Genomic DNA, 16,032 nt, shown 5'->3' with positions numbered 1-16,032 from the left:
GCATTAAATTGTCAATTAAAGTAAGCAACAATAAAAGAAACATTATTGTGCTTGTCACTCCTACTAGAAATCAAGAATATTTATATTACACACAGATATGGCTTATCAAGTTTCATGAAGCTTAGAAGTTTCAGCAACAATTGAAACTCGTAGAAATAGTTTACCTGTAAAGCAGCCTTAAGCAGCATTTGAAGAAAAAACAAAGACTGTAAACACCATAGGCAACAGCAGTGACCATAATTCATGGTAACTAATTATTATTTCTATGGCAAATTAAAAGATAAATGCTCACAACCTACATTCTTCAGCAAGCAGCAGTGTTGTCTTAACAGAGAACCTCTCAACTACTGTCCATTCCTGAAACTGAGCCTTTAAGCCCAAAAAACTTAAAATTTGACCTTCAACATTAATTCTCAAGTTCCATCTTTGCCATTTCCCCCCTTTCTTCCCCTTCCTTGCCCGCAGTAATCTCCTGACTCCAAGCACAGCATGTCAGCTCTGCCCTCATCATCACATCTGCTCAATTTCACAGCAATCCTAATGCTTCCCACCAACTCCTAAAGGGATGACAGGATGCACCAATAAAAATGTTTACAGCAACCCAAGATGTTCTCTTTTCCCATGAGCATTAATATTGGCTCCTACTACAGCTACCCAATTTATAATCTCAGAATGTTTTCATTCCTGAATTTATTTAGTTATCAGATTTCATTTCTGTTGAGTGGGATTTTTTAAAATTTATGCCACCTGAACAGATCCAGAACATATCTGAATGAGAGTAAGAAGTGTAGCATTACCTTTAAACTGGTATGTAATCCCTTTCAAAAGTGCCTCTAGCTCACTACCAGAGTTCAGTGGAAATATTTTTAAATTCTAACAGTATACCTGCAAAACCAATACTGATCTAGAGCTTCTGAAACATTAAAACAACAGAAGTCATTCCCCCAACATGAATTACCTAAATTTTTCTCAAGAAGTAAAAAGAATTATTGCACAAATCTTCCTCAAAAGGCCAATTAAAAGTTCTCAATTTCATATCTGTGCACAGTTGAACCATTACATTAGGCACTCTACAAAAGTTTACTTTTGTTCTTCATACGCAGCAGCAGCTGCTACACAAGCTCCAAGTGCTGCACTTGGATTTGGCACAGTCCAAAGTCAAACTTATTGCTGTAGGGCTGTGCAGCACATACACCTCTTGTACATACAGCATGGAAACACAAAAACACAATCAATGCAAGAGGTAATAGGAATTAGGAGTTCTACTGAAATGCTAGAATCTCAGCATTCAAATAAATTCTACTGTTCTATTTATGTTTCAGTAAAAACTAAGCATAATATTGTGTTCAGTAACACAAAATTAGTATCTGCAATCCAACCTGACACTTCATGACATGTCAGTCTGTCTCTCTGCACTAAAAATACCATCCCTTGTAGTTCTGATGCAGAGATGCTGGGGAGAGATGTTACAGATAAAAAAAAAAAGTGTGTGCAGCCTGTCTTTTACATTCTGTCAAGTACCTTTTGTTGAATAGTGGAGTGCTTTTGCTCCATATCTCTCTTCTCCTTTGCAGCATCTACAGCCAACTGATCCAGCTGTAAAGAGAAACAGAAAATTGGATCTTTAAATTATCATAAGAAATTTGGCTCAGTAGATTTCACAATGCTGACAAAAAAAAAAAAAAAAGAATGAACACATTATGTCTAGACATTGCAAGACGTTTATTTTATTTGCATAGTATAATTACTTCTTTGTCACAAATTGTTTACCTTGAATAACCACTGAAGCCTCGTCTAAAGCACTGCTCTGCCACCCTGAATTAACCTCTACCAAGGTGTACATTTCTTGTAAGCATTAGAAGAACTGTCTCAAAGAACAGCATGGTGCCAAGCATATGCGACTCTGTACCGCATTGGTGCTCAGTCTCCCAAGAGGATGACTCATGCTTTAGCTGCTCTTGCTGGCCTATGCAGCAGCACTGGCAGGAGCAGCAAAAACTAGAAGGAGCAAATGCTATGGATTTTTTCCTCCACAAAGTGGGAGAACTGTCTCAAATAGGATTTTGTGTCAATAGTTTTGATCAGCTGACCAGCAGTACTTGAGCAAGACTGCTTGAGACCTTAGGTAGAGACAACCAAATTAATTTTGGAAATAAAATTATGGCTTTGAAAATAACTGAGATTGTCACAGAGAATATTTAAGTTAGTATCCTTACAAAGTCTGTGATGATAAAAAGGACGTTAGCAAAAAAATTTCCTTTTACAATTGTGATTAAAAAAAAAAAAAAAGAGGAAATTTGAGATACCCTGTAAGAGAAAGTTTGACCAGGGTTTTCTTTTGCGGTTACTTGCTTGTTTTGGTTGCTTTTGTTTTACAGTTTTGATTCTTTTGGGTTTTTTGTTTGTTTGTTTTATCCAGGCCCTCATGTTTAAGTTAGAAATGCAGTGGAGAAGCAGATGTTGCCTGAAAGACCAGCTGGTTTGGTACTTACAGCCTGTAACACAAGGCTGCCATTACCCAGCCGGAGCACAGTCGTGCTCAGCGGTGCAGACGCAGGGCTCAGCCCACGGCTCTCCGTCTGTGGGACAGGGCTGCCTTTGCTGCAGGCCCACAGCCAGAACAGCAGGAGCAGCAGCACCAGCTCCCAGCTGGGTCACTCACTTGGCACAGGGCACAGTGACGAACAGATCCTCTGATCCACCCAGAGAGGATCCCCTACACCCACTCTCAGAATCACAAGTGGCAGGCCCTGCCAACTCTGGCTGTTTCCCCAGTCTTTCACTTGCCCTGCTTGACATGATATAAATAACAGAAAAGGGACAATAACAGGCCCTTACACCCTTGTGCTAGACATTCTCCAATAATTATGGAGCCATCAGAAAGCTGAAACATCTGGATCCAATTCTGTACTCTGTTACTTTTTTTAACTCTTCTCTCCCTGTCTTCCCAACTGGCTCAAAAGGCCGTACCACCACTTGCACACCTTCACAGGTATTTGTGAAGAGGAACACATTGAAGGCTGCAGTGTCCAAATGCAACATCTATGTAGCTTTAGCACTTAAAAATAACATAAGCCTCTAAAATAGACTGGGCTCAAAGACTGTTTTGCATCAACAACCTTTGAGAAACCCTTTCTCTTGTGATAAAGATGAGAAATGGGTCAAGTGCTGTTCAAAATTTTATAGGAATCAAGTTTCTTGCTAAAACTTCAGGAATCTGCACATGGTCCCCAAAAAATTCTTCCTTCTACCCCATTAGATGAAACAGAAGGCAGTCACTCAGGGTAGGGCAATTACCTCTAATTTACCTTGGATACAAGTGTTTTACCACAGCCAAAACAGAATTCTTAACAGCAGCTCATTCCACCAGTTACTTTTTTTACTATGAAGACAGCATTGCACCATTCCTGTTTTCAAGCTCAAACCAGAGTTTCTTCCTTTCCACTCAGGTGAGCAGCACATCAATTGTCTCAGAAGAGACCAACAGCATGTAACTATCAAAAGCTGTAGCAAATCACAACTAAACTATCAAAATTCCAGTCATTATAGCATTACTGGGTAATTTTTGGAAAATTAGGTTTTTCAAACTACTGCTTTTACTGGTAAATGTATTTTTAAAACCATAATACTCTAACTGGCATTCTGAGGAGAATTAAGTCAGACTAAAATACTTAGCTTTTTGAGTAGTCATCTCAATGAAAATTCAAACGTTTTCTTTTTAAGCTAATACCACATTTCATATGAAAAGAACCAAAAACGATAGTTTCCATGCAAAAGCTCCTATTATGCTTGCACAGTATTAAAGATTCCCACACAATGATCTGATTCCCAAGGGATCCTACCCTGAAGTACCCAGAAAGCAAAATTGCTTAATCCTATTCCATCACAATAAAACAGTTATTTTAAAAATACAGACAAAATTAATTCAAAACTATAACTACACTATTTAAGATCAATTTTATTACTTCAGATGCTGTAAACCCTTGAAATTAATATCACATACAAAATTCACCTAGGAATGAAAACTCACTCACCAACAGAAGGAATCTAACAGCATTTTCACAAAAATCCAGCAAATTCCCGTTATATCACAACATACTTTGTTAAAGGCACAAGCTTCAACCAGTACAAGCTGCAAAGCCATCAACTGTTAAAACTTTCAACAGTTATTTACAAATCTGCTTCTGTCATGAAAAATATCCATTACTTAAGTGCCAAGGTCTGCTACAAAAGAACAATTGCGCAAGTTGTACAACTTTAGGGTCTTCAGTCCATCTTGCTCCAACTGCAATATATTTAAAACATTCTTAGCTATGGATTTTCTAAATTTAACTCCTTCAGTTGCTATGATACCAGCACCAAAATGAATGCTACACAGTGCTCCTTACCAGATCAAGCAAAAGCATGACCAGGCATTCAAAAATAACCTTGTGTTTTCTTGCTCCAATCACGTCAATGAAATGGAAACAATGAAGCCTGGCTGATGGCATAACCCACTATTAACTCCACAGTTTGTGTCTCCTTTCCCTATGCCCTCTTCCACAGAGTACAGGACACGTGTTACACAGCCAGACACTACAGTTCAATGCTTACAGCCCAAACTGGAAGGATGTTGAAGAATAAAGGGCACAACTATGGAAGAGTAACACCTACCTGAACTGTTCAGGTGCCCCTATTACACCAAGACCTGACTCTACACATAATTAAGACCCAGCTGGGGCCCAGTCTAGCAGAAAAATAGCTATTCAGCCATTGGGTTGTTGGAGTTATTTTCTACAGCTCCCAATCTGCTCCACTGCACAGCTCAGAACAATTTAATCTCTTAGACATTCAATGACACATCTACTCAAGATGAATGTAAAAGCTTGCTGTCATTTATTTGCCTTTTCACCTGGACAGACACTTAAAAATTTGGTTGGCTCCTTTGTGGATCTGTTTGGGAAGTGGCAATAGAGGGGTTTCTATCAGAGCACTTGTTGCAAGGCCTCAGGTGGAGGCAAATAGAAAGTGCTCATATAACTTGCACTGAAAAGCAAGTCAAGACACCGCTCAGTCTTCTTCGTGCACCACAGACAGATCTTCATTTCAATAGTGTATGTTCCGATCTACTTGCAAAACCATTTTCAATGTTTCAGTTTTTGTCTCCTATGCACAGTTGGCAGTGGTCCATCAAAGCTTTTCATGAATCCCTCACTGTAAACCCAGAAGTATCAATTGTCTGTTCTTAAACAACAAAACTGGGTAAGACGGATTCCATGCAGGAACTAAATTTTGCACTACTTATTAAAATCATACTTCTATTTTATGGTCTAAGTTGCTAACATCAAATTTCTATTTACACACATCAAAATTTAATTATACAGACTGCATAATTTACACAGTAAATAAAGTATATGAGTAGAAGGAAAACCAGCCTAATCTACTTTTTATTATTAGATATATTTACAAAAATGGGTCATATAAAAAAATTTTGAAATCCAAATAATCCAGTATCCTGAATATCGCAATGTACCCCACAGAGCAGTACATGGCTATGCTTAGTATGTAAATCCTAAAGGTAGTATTCATTTTAGTAAACAGAAAACTTTCAGTTTGTAACTATTTTCATTCCTTTCATCACAGCATATTTTTTATGTTTTGCCTGTATCATACCACAACTCCCTTTTTGTTGAATAAATCTATGAAGTACCTGATATGCAGGCATATATCAAGATTTCTTCCATTTCAGCATATAGTTATACATTTTTAAAATAATTTGTTACCTGTGCACCAAGATCTTTCATGTAGGGCTCAAGTTCACTAAACAGATCATAGCCTTGATGGAAAAAAGCCAGATGTGCATACATAAATGATAACATCTAGAAGGAACAAAGTAAATATTTATTCTCTTAAAAGTGGTATCACATATCACATAAATGTGTCAATTCACATAACCTACAATTTCAGGTTTAATTTCTCCTCTCATGTCCTGATAGTTTTACATCAATAAGTCACAGAATTTCCAATGTTGTAAAATAAATGTGCAAAGTAAAGCAAGAACAGAACCAAGCCATAAATTTCAGAAATCAGTTGATAGCATTAGCTCCATGAGCAAAACAAAAGAAATCTACTTAATGGCAGAAAACTGTTTCTAATTCATGTCACCTGAAATTTTTGTTATCTCTCTTTGACTGGGACATGTAGGGTACAGAGGGGCTATAGAATATTTTACTAATGATTCAAACACATAAGCTTTATAACATAGCTGAAAAGACTGTCTGGCCTTGAAAGAGACACAAGCTGAGAAGGTGCAGAGCAGAATACCAGGCAGTTATAAACCAGCCCAAGTAAATTTCTGCTTTTTAAGGAATTAAGAAAACTATCGGAGAGCAACTTCAGACATTTGAAAGAACAGCACTGTTTAGTTTGTCACTCTCCATCTCAAACTTTTAACAGAGATAATGTGAAGTAGAAAAGGGAATACAATGTGAAGCAAACTGGCATGCAGGTATAGCTTTATATTAATTTAGCAAATACCATACTACTCATATTAAAATTTGCCCTGTTCTTAGAAAGAACAGAATTCATCTTAGAATAGATTATAAGTAGCACTTACTGTTTGCAAAGTAATAAATCAGACCTAAACAGCAGAGTTCTCAGCAAACAAAGTGATTTTAACCATGGAACACATACCAAAGGATCAAGAGTAATGAAAACCTACAAGTGTTCAAATCTGAACCAGAAGGATTATCAAAAATAGTTAAACATGTATACCCAGCTACAGTAAAGGCCAAACTGACAGTCACCAAACTGCCAAATGTATTGATAACATTTTTATCAATAAAAGGACTAAACTTTTAACATACTACTTTGTGGTCATATTTTTAATTTCAGACAGATTAAAATATTTGACATACAGAGGATAAAGTATACCTTACCGATTTTAGGATTTCTGCTCTCCTTTTAGATTGAAGAACATTGATCTAGGAGAAAAGAACAAACAAGCAATTCCTTTTATTCTAAACTCATTTTATTTGCAATTTTCTCCAAATAATCACATCCAAGCTTAAAACACTGGAAGAAGACAGCTCAATATCAGACTTCCCAAAATACTTTTAAAAGAAGATGCACTCTAGTTCTGTCATGACATCAAAGTGATGCAATCAGAGAACACTTGCAAAGCTTGAGCTTCACAGTGATAGTTACAATTTTCTTATATCAGTAGGGAAAATACAGGACACCACTTACTTGCTAGAAGTAATATAATACACCTTTCAAGGAAAATTGGTTCTCATTTTCAAGAGATTGAATTCAAGACATTTCAAGCAGATGAGGCAAGCCAGCCCCCCAACCCCTTGCAGAAGTTGCACTGCTGCCAGGGCAGAGTGAAGGATGGGAGCAGGGTTACTTTTCCCCTCACTTTTCAGACTCAGAGTATTTAAGTGTCCCAGGCAAGCAAGAACATAACAGTTTCAATAAGTAACTTTCTATGTATACCTGGGCTTTTAAGCTAGCTGAAGTCACTGATTAAAGATGTTGCCCTAGAATTTAGGGAATTTCACATTATATAGGAAAAAATTACAAATTTTTCACATTCACCTAGTTCCCCTATCTTCTTTATCTAATCTTAAAAGGTTGCTATCCAGAACTACAGATTTTACTTTAAAAGACCCACTTAGCAGAAACAGGCATGATTTTGTAATTTAACACATCTACATCAGTTTAGAATCTCAGCAAAATAAACAAACTTGCTGAAGCTACAATCAAAACCAGATTCTACTTTTATACTTAAGTGGTCATTATTTTGGAAAACTTTCTGCAGCAAAAATAATTGAGATTTGTTTGTATAGAATAAACCCTCAGCCTGTGAGGCAAAGAAAAATAAAAGGAAAGTAAAGGTTTTGTATTACAGTTTAGAGCAAATCTAGCTACAAGGAGACCATAGTTGTGAAGCCATTTTCCCAGAAGAATCACTCAAGCAGACACAATTCCTAAAGCTGAATTGATTTTTGTCCACGTTGAGAGATGCTGAAACTGTTCCCAGTTACTCTAAATCTTTACCCCAGGAACTGCTCATACTTTGAACATACAAATTCCAGGAGGCAAACAACCTGCAGTTCAACGCACACACAAGGAAGTGGCCTACTACAGTAGTGGCTGCCAGCTGCCCCCACCACTTAGTGCTAGTACAAATAATCCTGTGGGGAATAATTCACACCACTTTTTAAACATCAAAATGACCTTAGTGTTTAAAAAGCTGGAGTTCAGAGTCGACCACAGACCACCACATCTGTAAACATGCCCAGGCTGACAGGCTCCACTTCATTTTACAACTCATAATGCAATTTATAGGGAAGTTAATTAAGCTTTAAATAACTGACTGGACTGTCACAAATCAAGATGACAATGTCTTATATAAAACAAGCTTAATTGTAAATAGCTGTTCTGTTTTTGATCATAGGAGAAGCTCAGACCCATTTGGGAGCCCCCAACATCTCACACCATCTGAGTTGCAATAATCCTGTTTTGCTGTATTTGTGGAGAAGTATGAAGCAGATGAATTTTAAGAATCAAAAGAATATTACTGAATACAAAGCAGCATGACAAAGAACCTCTCAACACCCTATGGGAGATCTTCACTAAAAAGGTAAAGAATAGTTAAGTTCTTGACTCCCCTTATAGCACAATGCCAAACTCTGAGGCATCTAGACAAGCTGCATACAACCCAAAGCATACAGCTAAAATTGCAGAAATACCCAACGTCCTATATCAGAATTATTCAGGTAATTTGCATTTCCTAGGCTAGATTACAGTTTTTACTTTACATATATAAGCAACTGCAGCATATCTAAGTCACGAAACATTTAGGTAAGTATCAGGCAAAATGCTGGGGTTTTTTTTCCAAAATTAATGTTCAGCTTGAAAATTCAACTGTGTCATTGCAGCAAGGGCACTGAATACCACAGCATGAAAGCAATAGGAATGCATCAATTAATTTTTCTCAGATTTTATTAAAAAATTAATTACTTGCAGATAAAGTTCTTCCTTTTTCCCTGAATCTCCACAGCTTCCAAGAAGCTCACAAAAAGAACTTCTAACATTGTAAAGGACATGTCTCTAAGCATATGTAACAAATGGTTTTGAGAAGTAACTTTTATTGCTGTCCTTACCTGAAGAACATAATCCAGAGCTATGTGTCGAAAACACTTCCGAGTTGCAGTCAAAATATTGGTTGCCTCCTCTACCTCGTGTTGCTTATTTCTTTGAACTTGGGCATTTTTCACCAGGGCATTCTCCTTTTCTTCACTCACTTTTTCAAATTGTTTCTTTGCATCTTTAAATTTCCTAATATCTCTATGGAAAAAGGAAATATGGTGACAAATTAATTCCAAAGCATGAAAGAGTTTAAAGCTACATCAGACAGACCAAGCTTGGGACTGCTATAGCTGGTGTCTTTTTCAAATTTTAGATTCTTCAATACATGCTTGGGTCAAATGGAAATCCACAAATTATGACAGAAGATTCTTGCCTTTCCAAGGGAAGGACAAAATTGAAATGTAACTGAACACATCTAATGTCTACAGGGGAAAAGCTTTGTCCCCCAAGCTAAGACAATTACAATATGTAATTAGATCAGTAATTCATCCTATTGCAACATTTCTGCAGCTGGATCTAAAGCCTCAGTGACCTGGGGTGATTTTTGACAAAGCCTTAATACACACTTCTCAATTTATGGGTGGCTATTTACAAGAAGGATGTTTCACTTGCCCATTCAAATCAGATTTTTTAAATTCCATTTTATGTATAATTTTCCCATTACAAGTGCAAATTAACTTACTCTTTAACGAAAGTCTGAAGCTGTGTTTTAATTGATCTTTGGATCTGGTCAAACAGAATCTGAAAGAAAACATTATTATGTAGGTCAGTAACTTGGAGGTATTCATACCTTCTGATTTCAGAAATACCAATGGTAATTATGCAGAATTAGATGAGAATTATTATTAAACCACTTTGTCTCTAATATCAAAATATAAATCCCTTCACAGTAGCTTTGAAATAAATAAAAGATAAGAAAGAAAATAGGGAAAATAACTCAAACCAAGCATGCTTTGCTGCTCTTTTCTTAAAGACTGTGGTTATAAGGAGAGATAAGAGCTCCTGGCATCTTATTCTCTCATCCTGACATGCCTAGTTTCATAGAAGTTGTTTATTTATGTTAATTGTACAGTAATGTTCCTGAAGAAACAAGTTTGAATGTTAAGGAATCATTTTTTTTCTTAGACTTTCACAATTTATCAACAATTAAAAGACAAATTAAACCATAGAAAGAACATGCTCTTAACTTCTGGCAAAACCCCCAAAACCATGGACTGAAATTAATGCTGAAAATGTAGCATACATGACTATTCAGTACCATCTCCTTTACATGAAATGTTTGTAAAAAACCACCCACTGCTGGACTACTAAAAAGAATGCCTGATTCTTTTTAAGAATAAGTAATCTAAGCAATGGTTCCAAAATTAAGATTTGGGAAGGCTGGAGACACAAAATATAATCAAATCATTTGAACTGTAAAATCTAAGATATTTGTTAACTTTTTTAAGGCCGAAGAACAGCAGAATGTGAGACAATTTGTATGTTCTCTCATGACCCAAAAAAATTCTAACTAGAAAATGAAAACATACATTCCTCCAGCTTCACATCTGCCCTCTGAGTTTTAAGATGGAGTGGAACAGATCAATGGCTACTGGACAAATCCTTTTGTCACGTCTTATTGTGCAGACAACAAATGTTGCCTTAATTTTCAACCCCTCTACACCTCCAATTCTGCATAACAGAAATGCACAAGGCAGCATCGCAAAAATAAAGTTGGCCCAGTTGAACAGAATCTCTCAAAAAAGGTAAAGACTGTGAAATATTAAATAATTTTCTTGAAAAAGCAAGTCAAAACCTCAAAGTTTAAGGTCAAAAATGTTTTCTTTACAAGTTCTCAGTCTTAGATTCTTTATTAAGATTTGGAAATGGGAAGCTATGTAATGCCAAAATGTAATGCTGGCAAAACCTTTACCAGCTCATCTCTCTTTTCTAGCAACACTGAAGGGAAACATGAGTGAGTTAGAGCCACTCATTAGCAGTGGTACTGTACCTTGCACCCAGTCCCCATGCTAGGAGGTTTTCAAGACCAAAGCAACCTGCTCCAACCTCATATCTGACCCTGATTTAGGCAGGCAGTCAAACCATCCACACCTCCTGAAGCCCCTTCCAACCAGAATTGTATCTACCAGTAACACATGGAAGAACCTGTTTGTATTCCCACTTTGGGAAAGAAAAGCAGACAACTAGAATAAAGAACTTCTTGACAAACTGGAAGTCTGGCTGGGACTACTCCCACTGCTGACATTTAAGCTTGCCAGTGCCTGGGGAGTGCACCGATCAAGATCAATACCAAAAGATAAAACCAGATGGAAACTCAAATGTTTAGAGGACTCCCAGAAATACGAGCCTTGCATTCTGCTTACAGTAATGAAGAGAAAAAATGTAGACATCATTTCCCCTAAAAAAGCCAGAAAGAAGTGCCCAGACCATGCTCTGATTAGATTTAGAGCCTTGTCAACATACTACCTTCATACACTCCGAGTCTAAGAAAGCTGCTATTTGCCATAAGCTGTCACAGCTACTCCCCCACTGCTGAATCAGTGAGGACGCTGCATTAGTCTGGTCCCGGCCTTATCTGTAGCAAAGCCTCACACGAAAAAACTGACTGTCATCCAGAACTCAGTGGGAGCATCTCCTACCCCTTCCATCCTTCCTTTCCTCTTTCTTCCTCTAGCTTCTCCCTCCTGCTAGCTCTGTCACCTTGGTCAGCAACAGACCTGTCACTCTGGGCCAGGAAGCCCTGTTGAACTCAGCAGATTCACAAAAAGCAATGCAGGACCACAACATGTCTGGCAAAGCAATTGTGCCTCACTCCTGATGTTTGTGCCTTTGGTAAAAGCCACTTTGTCCTCACTATGCCTGAGCACAGCAAGGGCGGGGAGGGGAAAAAAAAAGCAGGGCAGAAGCCAGATGGGTCCTACTTAGATCTGGAAAGAAATCTTCTTTAATATGGTTTGTTCTTTGCTTTCTGCCTTCAAACTGCCCAAAGGGAAGAGTTGTGCTATGCCAAGTTTTACCAAACCAGTGCAAGCACCATCACGTAAAATAACAGCAGCAATAACACAGGACCTATGTCAGGTGTCCAAAAGAGCAAACCATAGAAAAAAGGCATGGTTAAGAGGGATTCCAGCAGCAAGATGTGTGATGAAGAGGGACAGCCTGAGTTATCTGCTCCATCTAATCTGCGGAAATCATTGACATGAAAGTAATACTGCTCCAGTACTGCTGCTTTGAACCTTGGCACTCCCTTCTCTCTGCAACCCAAGAACCACTGTTCACTTACTCCCTTCTTTACAGTTTTCATTAGACTAGGTGCAGATATGAACACTTTATGTAATGGAAAGAAAATCAATCACAATGCTATTAACCTGCTTTGCTTCCCTTCCATTCTAAAAGCACGCATTAAAAAAAAAAAAGCCTAACCAGACACTTTCAGAAAGCTAAGTTAAAGCTAGCAAACTTCCATTCCATTCTACCTTGTCAATATTTATACTCCCAATGGTATGAAAAACCCACATTTTAAGTGTCCTGCATATTTTCAGCACTTTGGAGACACTTCAGTTTGTTTCCAGCAATTTGCTGGGAAATTAGCAAAGAGCAGTTGGGCCAATGAAAGAGGAAAAAACCAGAAGAACAAACTTCTGAATACAAGACCAAACTCTTTAAAGGAAAAAATAACAAATTAGTTTTCAACCCACGGAAAACTGAAGTTTTTGATTAAATCTGACATGCTAAAAATTACAATTAGTTCTAAATCCTAGCATTCTCTCCTTTCTCCACACTTACCTAAATCTGCTATCCCTCCAAAAGAAAACTATATGCAAATCATAGGTGCTTCATTTTGTTTATTATAAAGGACAGGGGAGAAAGTAGCAACTATGGAAAAGACAATAATTATTTCAGACCAGAAAAGGTATAAGCACATAGTCTCTAACTGTTACCACCAGTTGGATTCAAAAAGATTAAACCATCCAGTATTTACTGTCCTAGAGCACCAAAGCTTACAAATTCCAAATGAAAAATAAACCAAGATGGAAATCTGCAGAAAAGGGGATATTTATAAATACCTTGTAAACAAAACATTATTAAAATAGTTTTAAGTATAAAATGAGAGTTATTTAACACCACTTAAACCATTAGTTTGCAAAAACTATCAACAAGAAAGGCTTTACCATTAATCTTTTATCAAAAATAACTGAAGGTGAGCTATCAGTGCCATGTTGCTGCTAGAAATACTCACATTATGATAATTGATCATTTCCTGTAAAGTGTCAGAGAACTTCATCAAACTGGTCTGTAAAGAGAAAATAAAAATGTTTTAAGTTAAGCCCTATTAAAAACACAGCACAAAAGCATCAGTTCAGAGGTTTACAGCTTTTCAGTAAAGAACTTGGAAATTCATTTTCCTCATAGCACTATTATGAGACTAAATCACTAGGCTAGAAGGAGAACATGGCTGTAATAGCAAATAAATCTATTAAAGATACAAGCAACAAAAATGTTACTTCTGTCTGCCTGTATATAAAGCACCAAACTGAAGAAAAGCAGGAAAAATTCAAATTGACTAAAGATATGGGAAACATATCTTACATAATCTAAAACATTAATTTACAGTATTTAATATTACACTAATTAATATTTTTCACATTTAATACTCTTACTCAAAAAAAAGAGGTTAACGTGTTGCAATCACCAGTGCACACATTAATCTAACACATTTTCTGAAATTTGGCAGACCCATGTCACTGCTGAAACTAAACACACAGACACCTGCAGTGCACCACAGCTGGAAAACCCCCACCCTGAAAGAGATAGCCAAGAAAAAGGAGCAAAAAGGCAAATAATTCTAAAAACTTCAACTACTTCTCTTGCCATCTGTTATGTTGTACCATTTTAAGATTATGTTTCTCTCCCTCCCCTTTCACCTCAAAGAACTTACCTCAACCAATGAATCTTTACAGGAATATTGTGCAAGGTCTCGAATTCCATTCATGAACTGTTTGTTGGCTGTACAAAATGCTTTCCCAGTGTCAATCATTGCAATACAAAGCTTCACCAGCTAAAACAGCATAAAAAGAGAGAGAAAGAGGAAGGCTTATTTTGATTTGGTTTTTATACCATCATATAAATCATGAAAACACTGAGCTTAGTTAAGACTACAAAACCAAAATTTCAAAAGTTACATTCTTAGATTCTATGAAAAGCTTTCTACTGTGTAGTACCAGCTATAAAAATACTACTCTGGGTCAATAGATATGCTACTGGGAAAGCTACCACTCTATAAACTTTTAAAATTAGTTTTTACTTGATTTATTGTTAACTGACATGTTGCACATATTTCAAGAGAGAGTTTTATACAGGCAAAAAGTACAGCAACTAAAACATAACTGGTTAGAACACAAGTAAATGATGAGGTTATTGTGGTTTCTGAAGAAAAACACCTCAAAACAAACAAACAAACAAACAAACAAGAAACACCTAAACCCACACCGGTTGTTTAATCCTGAGACACTCAAAATACAAGAACAGGAAAGCAAAAGGCCCTGTGCACAAAGCACAGCTGAAGAGCCATGGTTACATCTCAGGAGGTGAAATCAATCATGTTTCCCCTCCCGAACAGACATCTCTGATAGCTTTCCATCCCTACCACTCACTGCTTCAGTCAGCACCTCAGGCCTCATGGAACTGCAGTCTAATAAGAAGGTCCTCAGTATCTTGTGATGGATGTTTTCCCACTTCTTGAACCATTTATGCACTGGACCATTAATGTAAGAAGCAGTGGTTACTGCAATTGCCATGGAGCTCTCTTGAGATGGGGTGCATTAGGATTGAGTTCCCCCACCCTAAGCCAAAAAACTGAACTTTCATCTCTGAAAGATTTTCCAAGGATGGTAAATAAATCCTCATGAAAAGCAACACAGAAGCACTTGGTCATATGCTGGGGCAAAGAAACCATCCAAGCATCCTTCCTGCCTTAGTTACCCAGTATTTTTTAGGTTGACTCAGACCATAGGGAAAATGGAAAGCTAAATGTGACCTTCCACATTCTGGCAAATGTCCAAGGTGCTTGAACAACGGACAGAAATTAAAACCCACTATCAACATTAACCTTTTTTCTTTACCTTTGCTTATAATAAGTTCATAAGCCTGAACTGGGCTTGCTTTCTTCCAGAGAGCACAAAACTGCAGACAATGTAGCCCAAAGTCAAAATTGTGAGACAATAAAACCAAGTTTAGTATGAACAACTAATCAGAAAAACTTACCAACCAAGCTTGGACACATAATTACCCTCAGGCCATAGTTGCTTCAGCTCACCCAAGAAGCTTGGCTTTCAACTTTAGTATTGTACTGCAAAGCCCTGAATAATGCCATTTAAGGAATATGAGAATTCTTTTCCCCAAAAACTTTCAGACTGGTGAAAAAGACAAACTTACAAGTTTGAGTTTTCAGATCTTTTAAATACTTACACTGTTTGATCTACCAAAACAGATTCCACACTCCTATAGTAAAAATGTGTGTTATACCCAAAAGTTTCACCAAGATTCACACCAAAACAAAATTAAGGATCCTGAATTTATTTTGCAAGAGCAAGTTGCTAGATTATTAGCTACTAGAATACTAGAAAACTAGAAATACTATTACAAGTAGTAAAGAACAAGTCTTCAGGCTTGACACCATCTTTATTTGTCTCCAGCTTTCTGCAGCCAGCTCAACAGCTGCAGGAAAAAAAGGCTGAATTCAAAAAGCAGTTAAGAAGGTAAACAAATGACATCTGCCTGCCATGTGAAAACACAGATAAAAATAATTTAAAACATTTAGCACAAATGCAAAGGCAAGAAGACTTTATACAGATGAAAACCAAAAATAAGCCACCCTCAACATACTAGCAAAGAAAT

General features: G+C 37.1%; 1 protein-coding gene across 3 annotated transcripts in view; it reads right to left on the bottom strand.

The window, feature by feature from the left end:
* Window positions 1-16,032, bottom strand: part of ACAP2 (ArfGAP with coiled-coil, ankyrin repeat and PH domains 2) — a 60,262-nt gene that overhangs the window by 26,542 nt on the left and 17,688 nt on the right. For all 3 annotated transcript variants that reach the window (XR_009487669.1, XM_059855440.1, XM_059855441.1), the window contains exons 3-9: window positions 14,075-14,194; window positions 13,376-13,429; window positions 9,818-9,876; window positions 9,150-9,333; window positions 6,918-6,962; window positions 5,763-5,858; window positions 1,522-1,596 (exon numbers count right to left, since the gene is read on the bottom strand). Coding sequence is in view for 2 of the 3 variants with exons in the window: in XM_059855440.1 (XP_059711423.1) it covers window positions 1,522-1,596; window positions 5,763-5,858; window positions 6,918-6,962; window positions 9,150-9,333; window positions 9,818-9,876; window positions 13,376-13,429; window positions 14,075-14,194 (633 nt within the window). In the remaining variant the exon portion in view is untranslated. The remainder of the gene's footprint in view (window positions 1-1,521; window positions 1,597-5,762; window positions 5,859-6,917; window positions 6,963-9,149; window positions 9,334-9,817; window positions 9,877-13,375; window positions 13,430-14,074; window positions 14,195-16,032) is intronic.

The sequence above is a fragment of the Haemorhous mexicanus genome, chromosome 10 (genome assembly GCF_027477595.1).
Source record: "Haemorhous mexicanus isolate bHaeMex1 chromosome 10, bHaeMex1.pri, whole genome shotgun sequence".
In the NCBI taxonomy this organism is placed as follows: domain Eukaryota; kingdom Metazoa; phylum Chordata; class Aves; order Passeriformes; family Fringillidae; genus Haemorhous; species Haemorhous mexicanus.
This window is presented reverse-complemented; position numbering and strand designations above follow the sequence as displayed.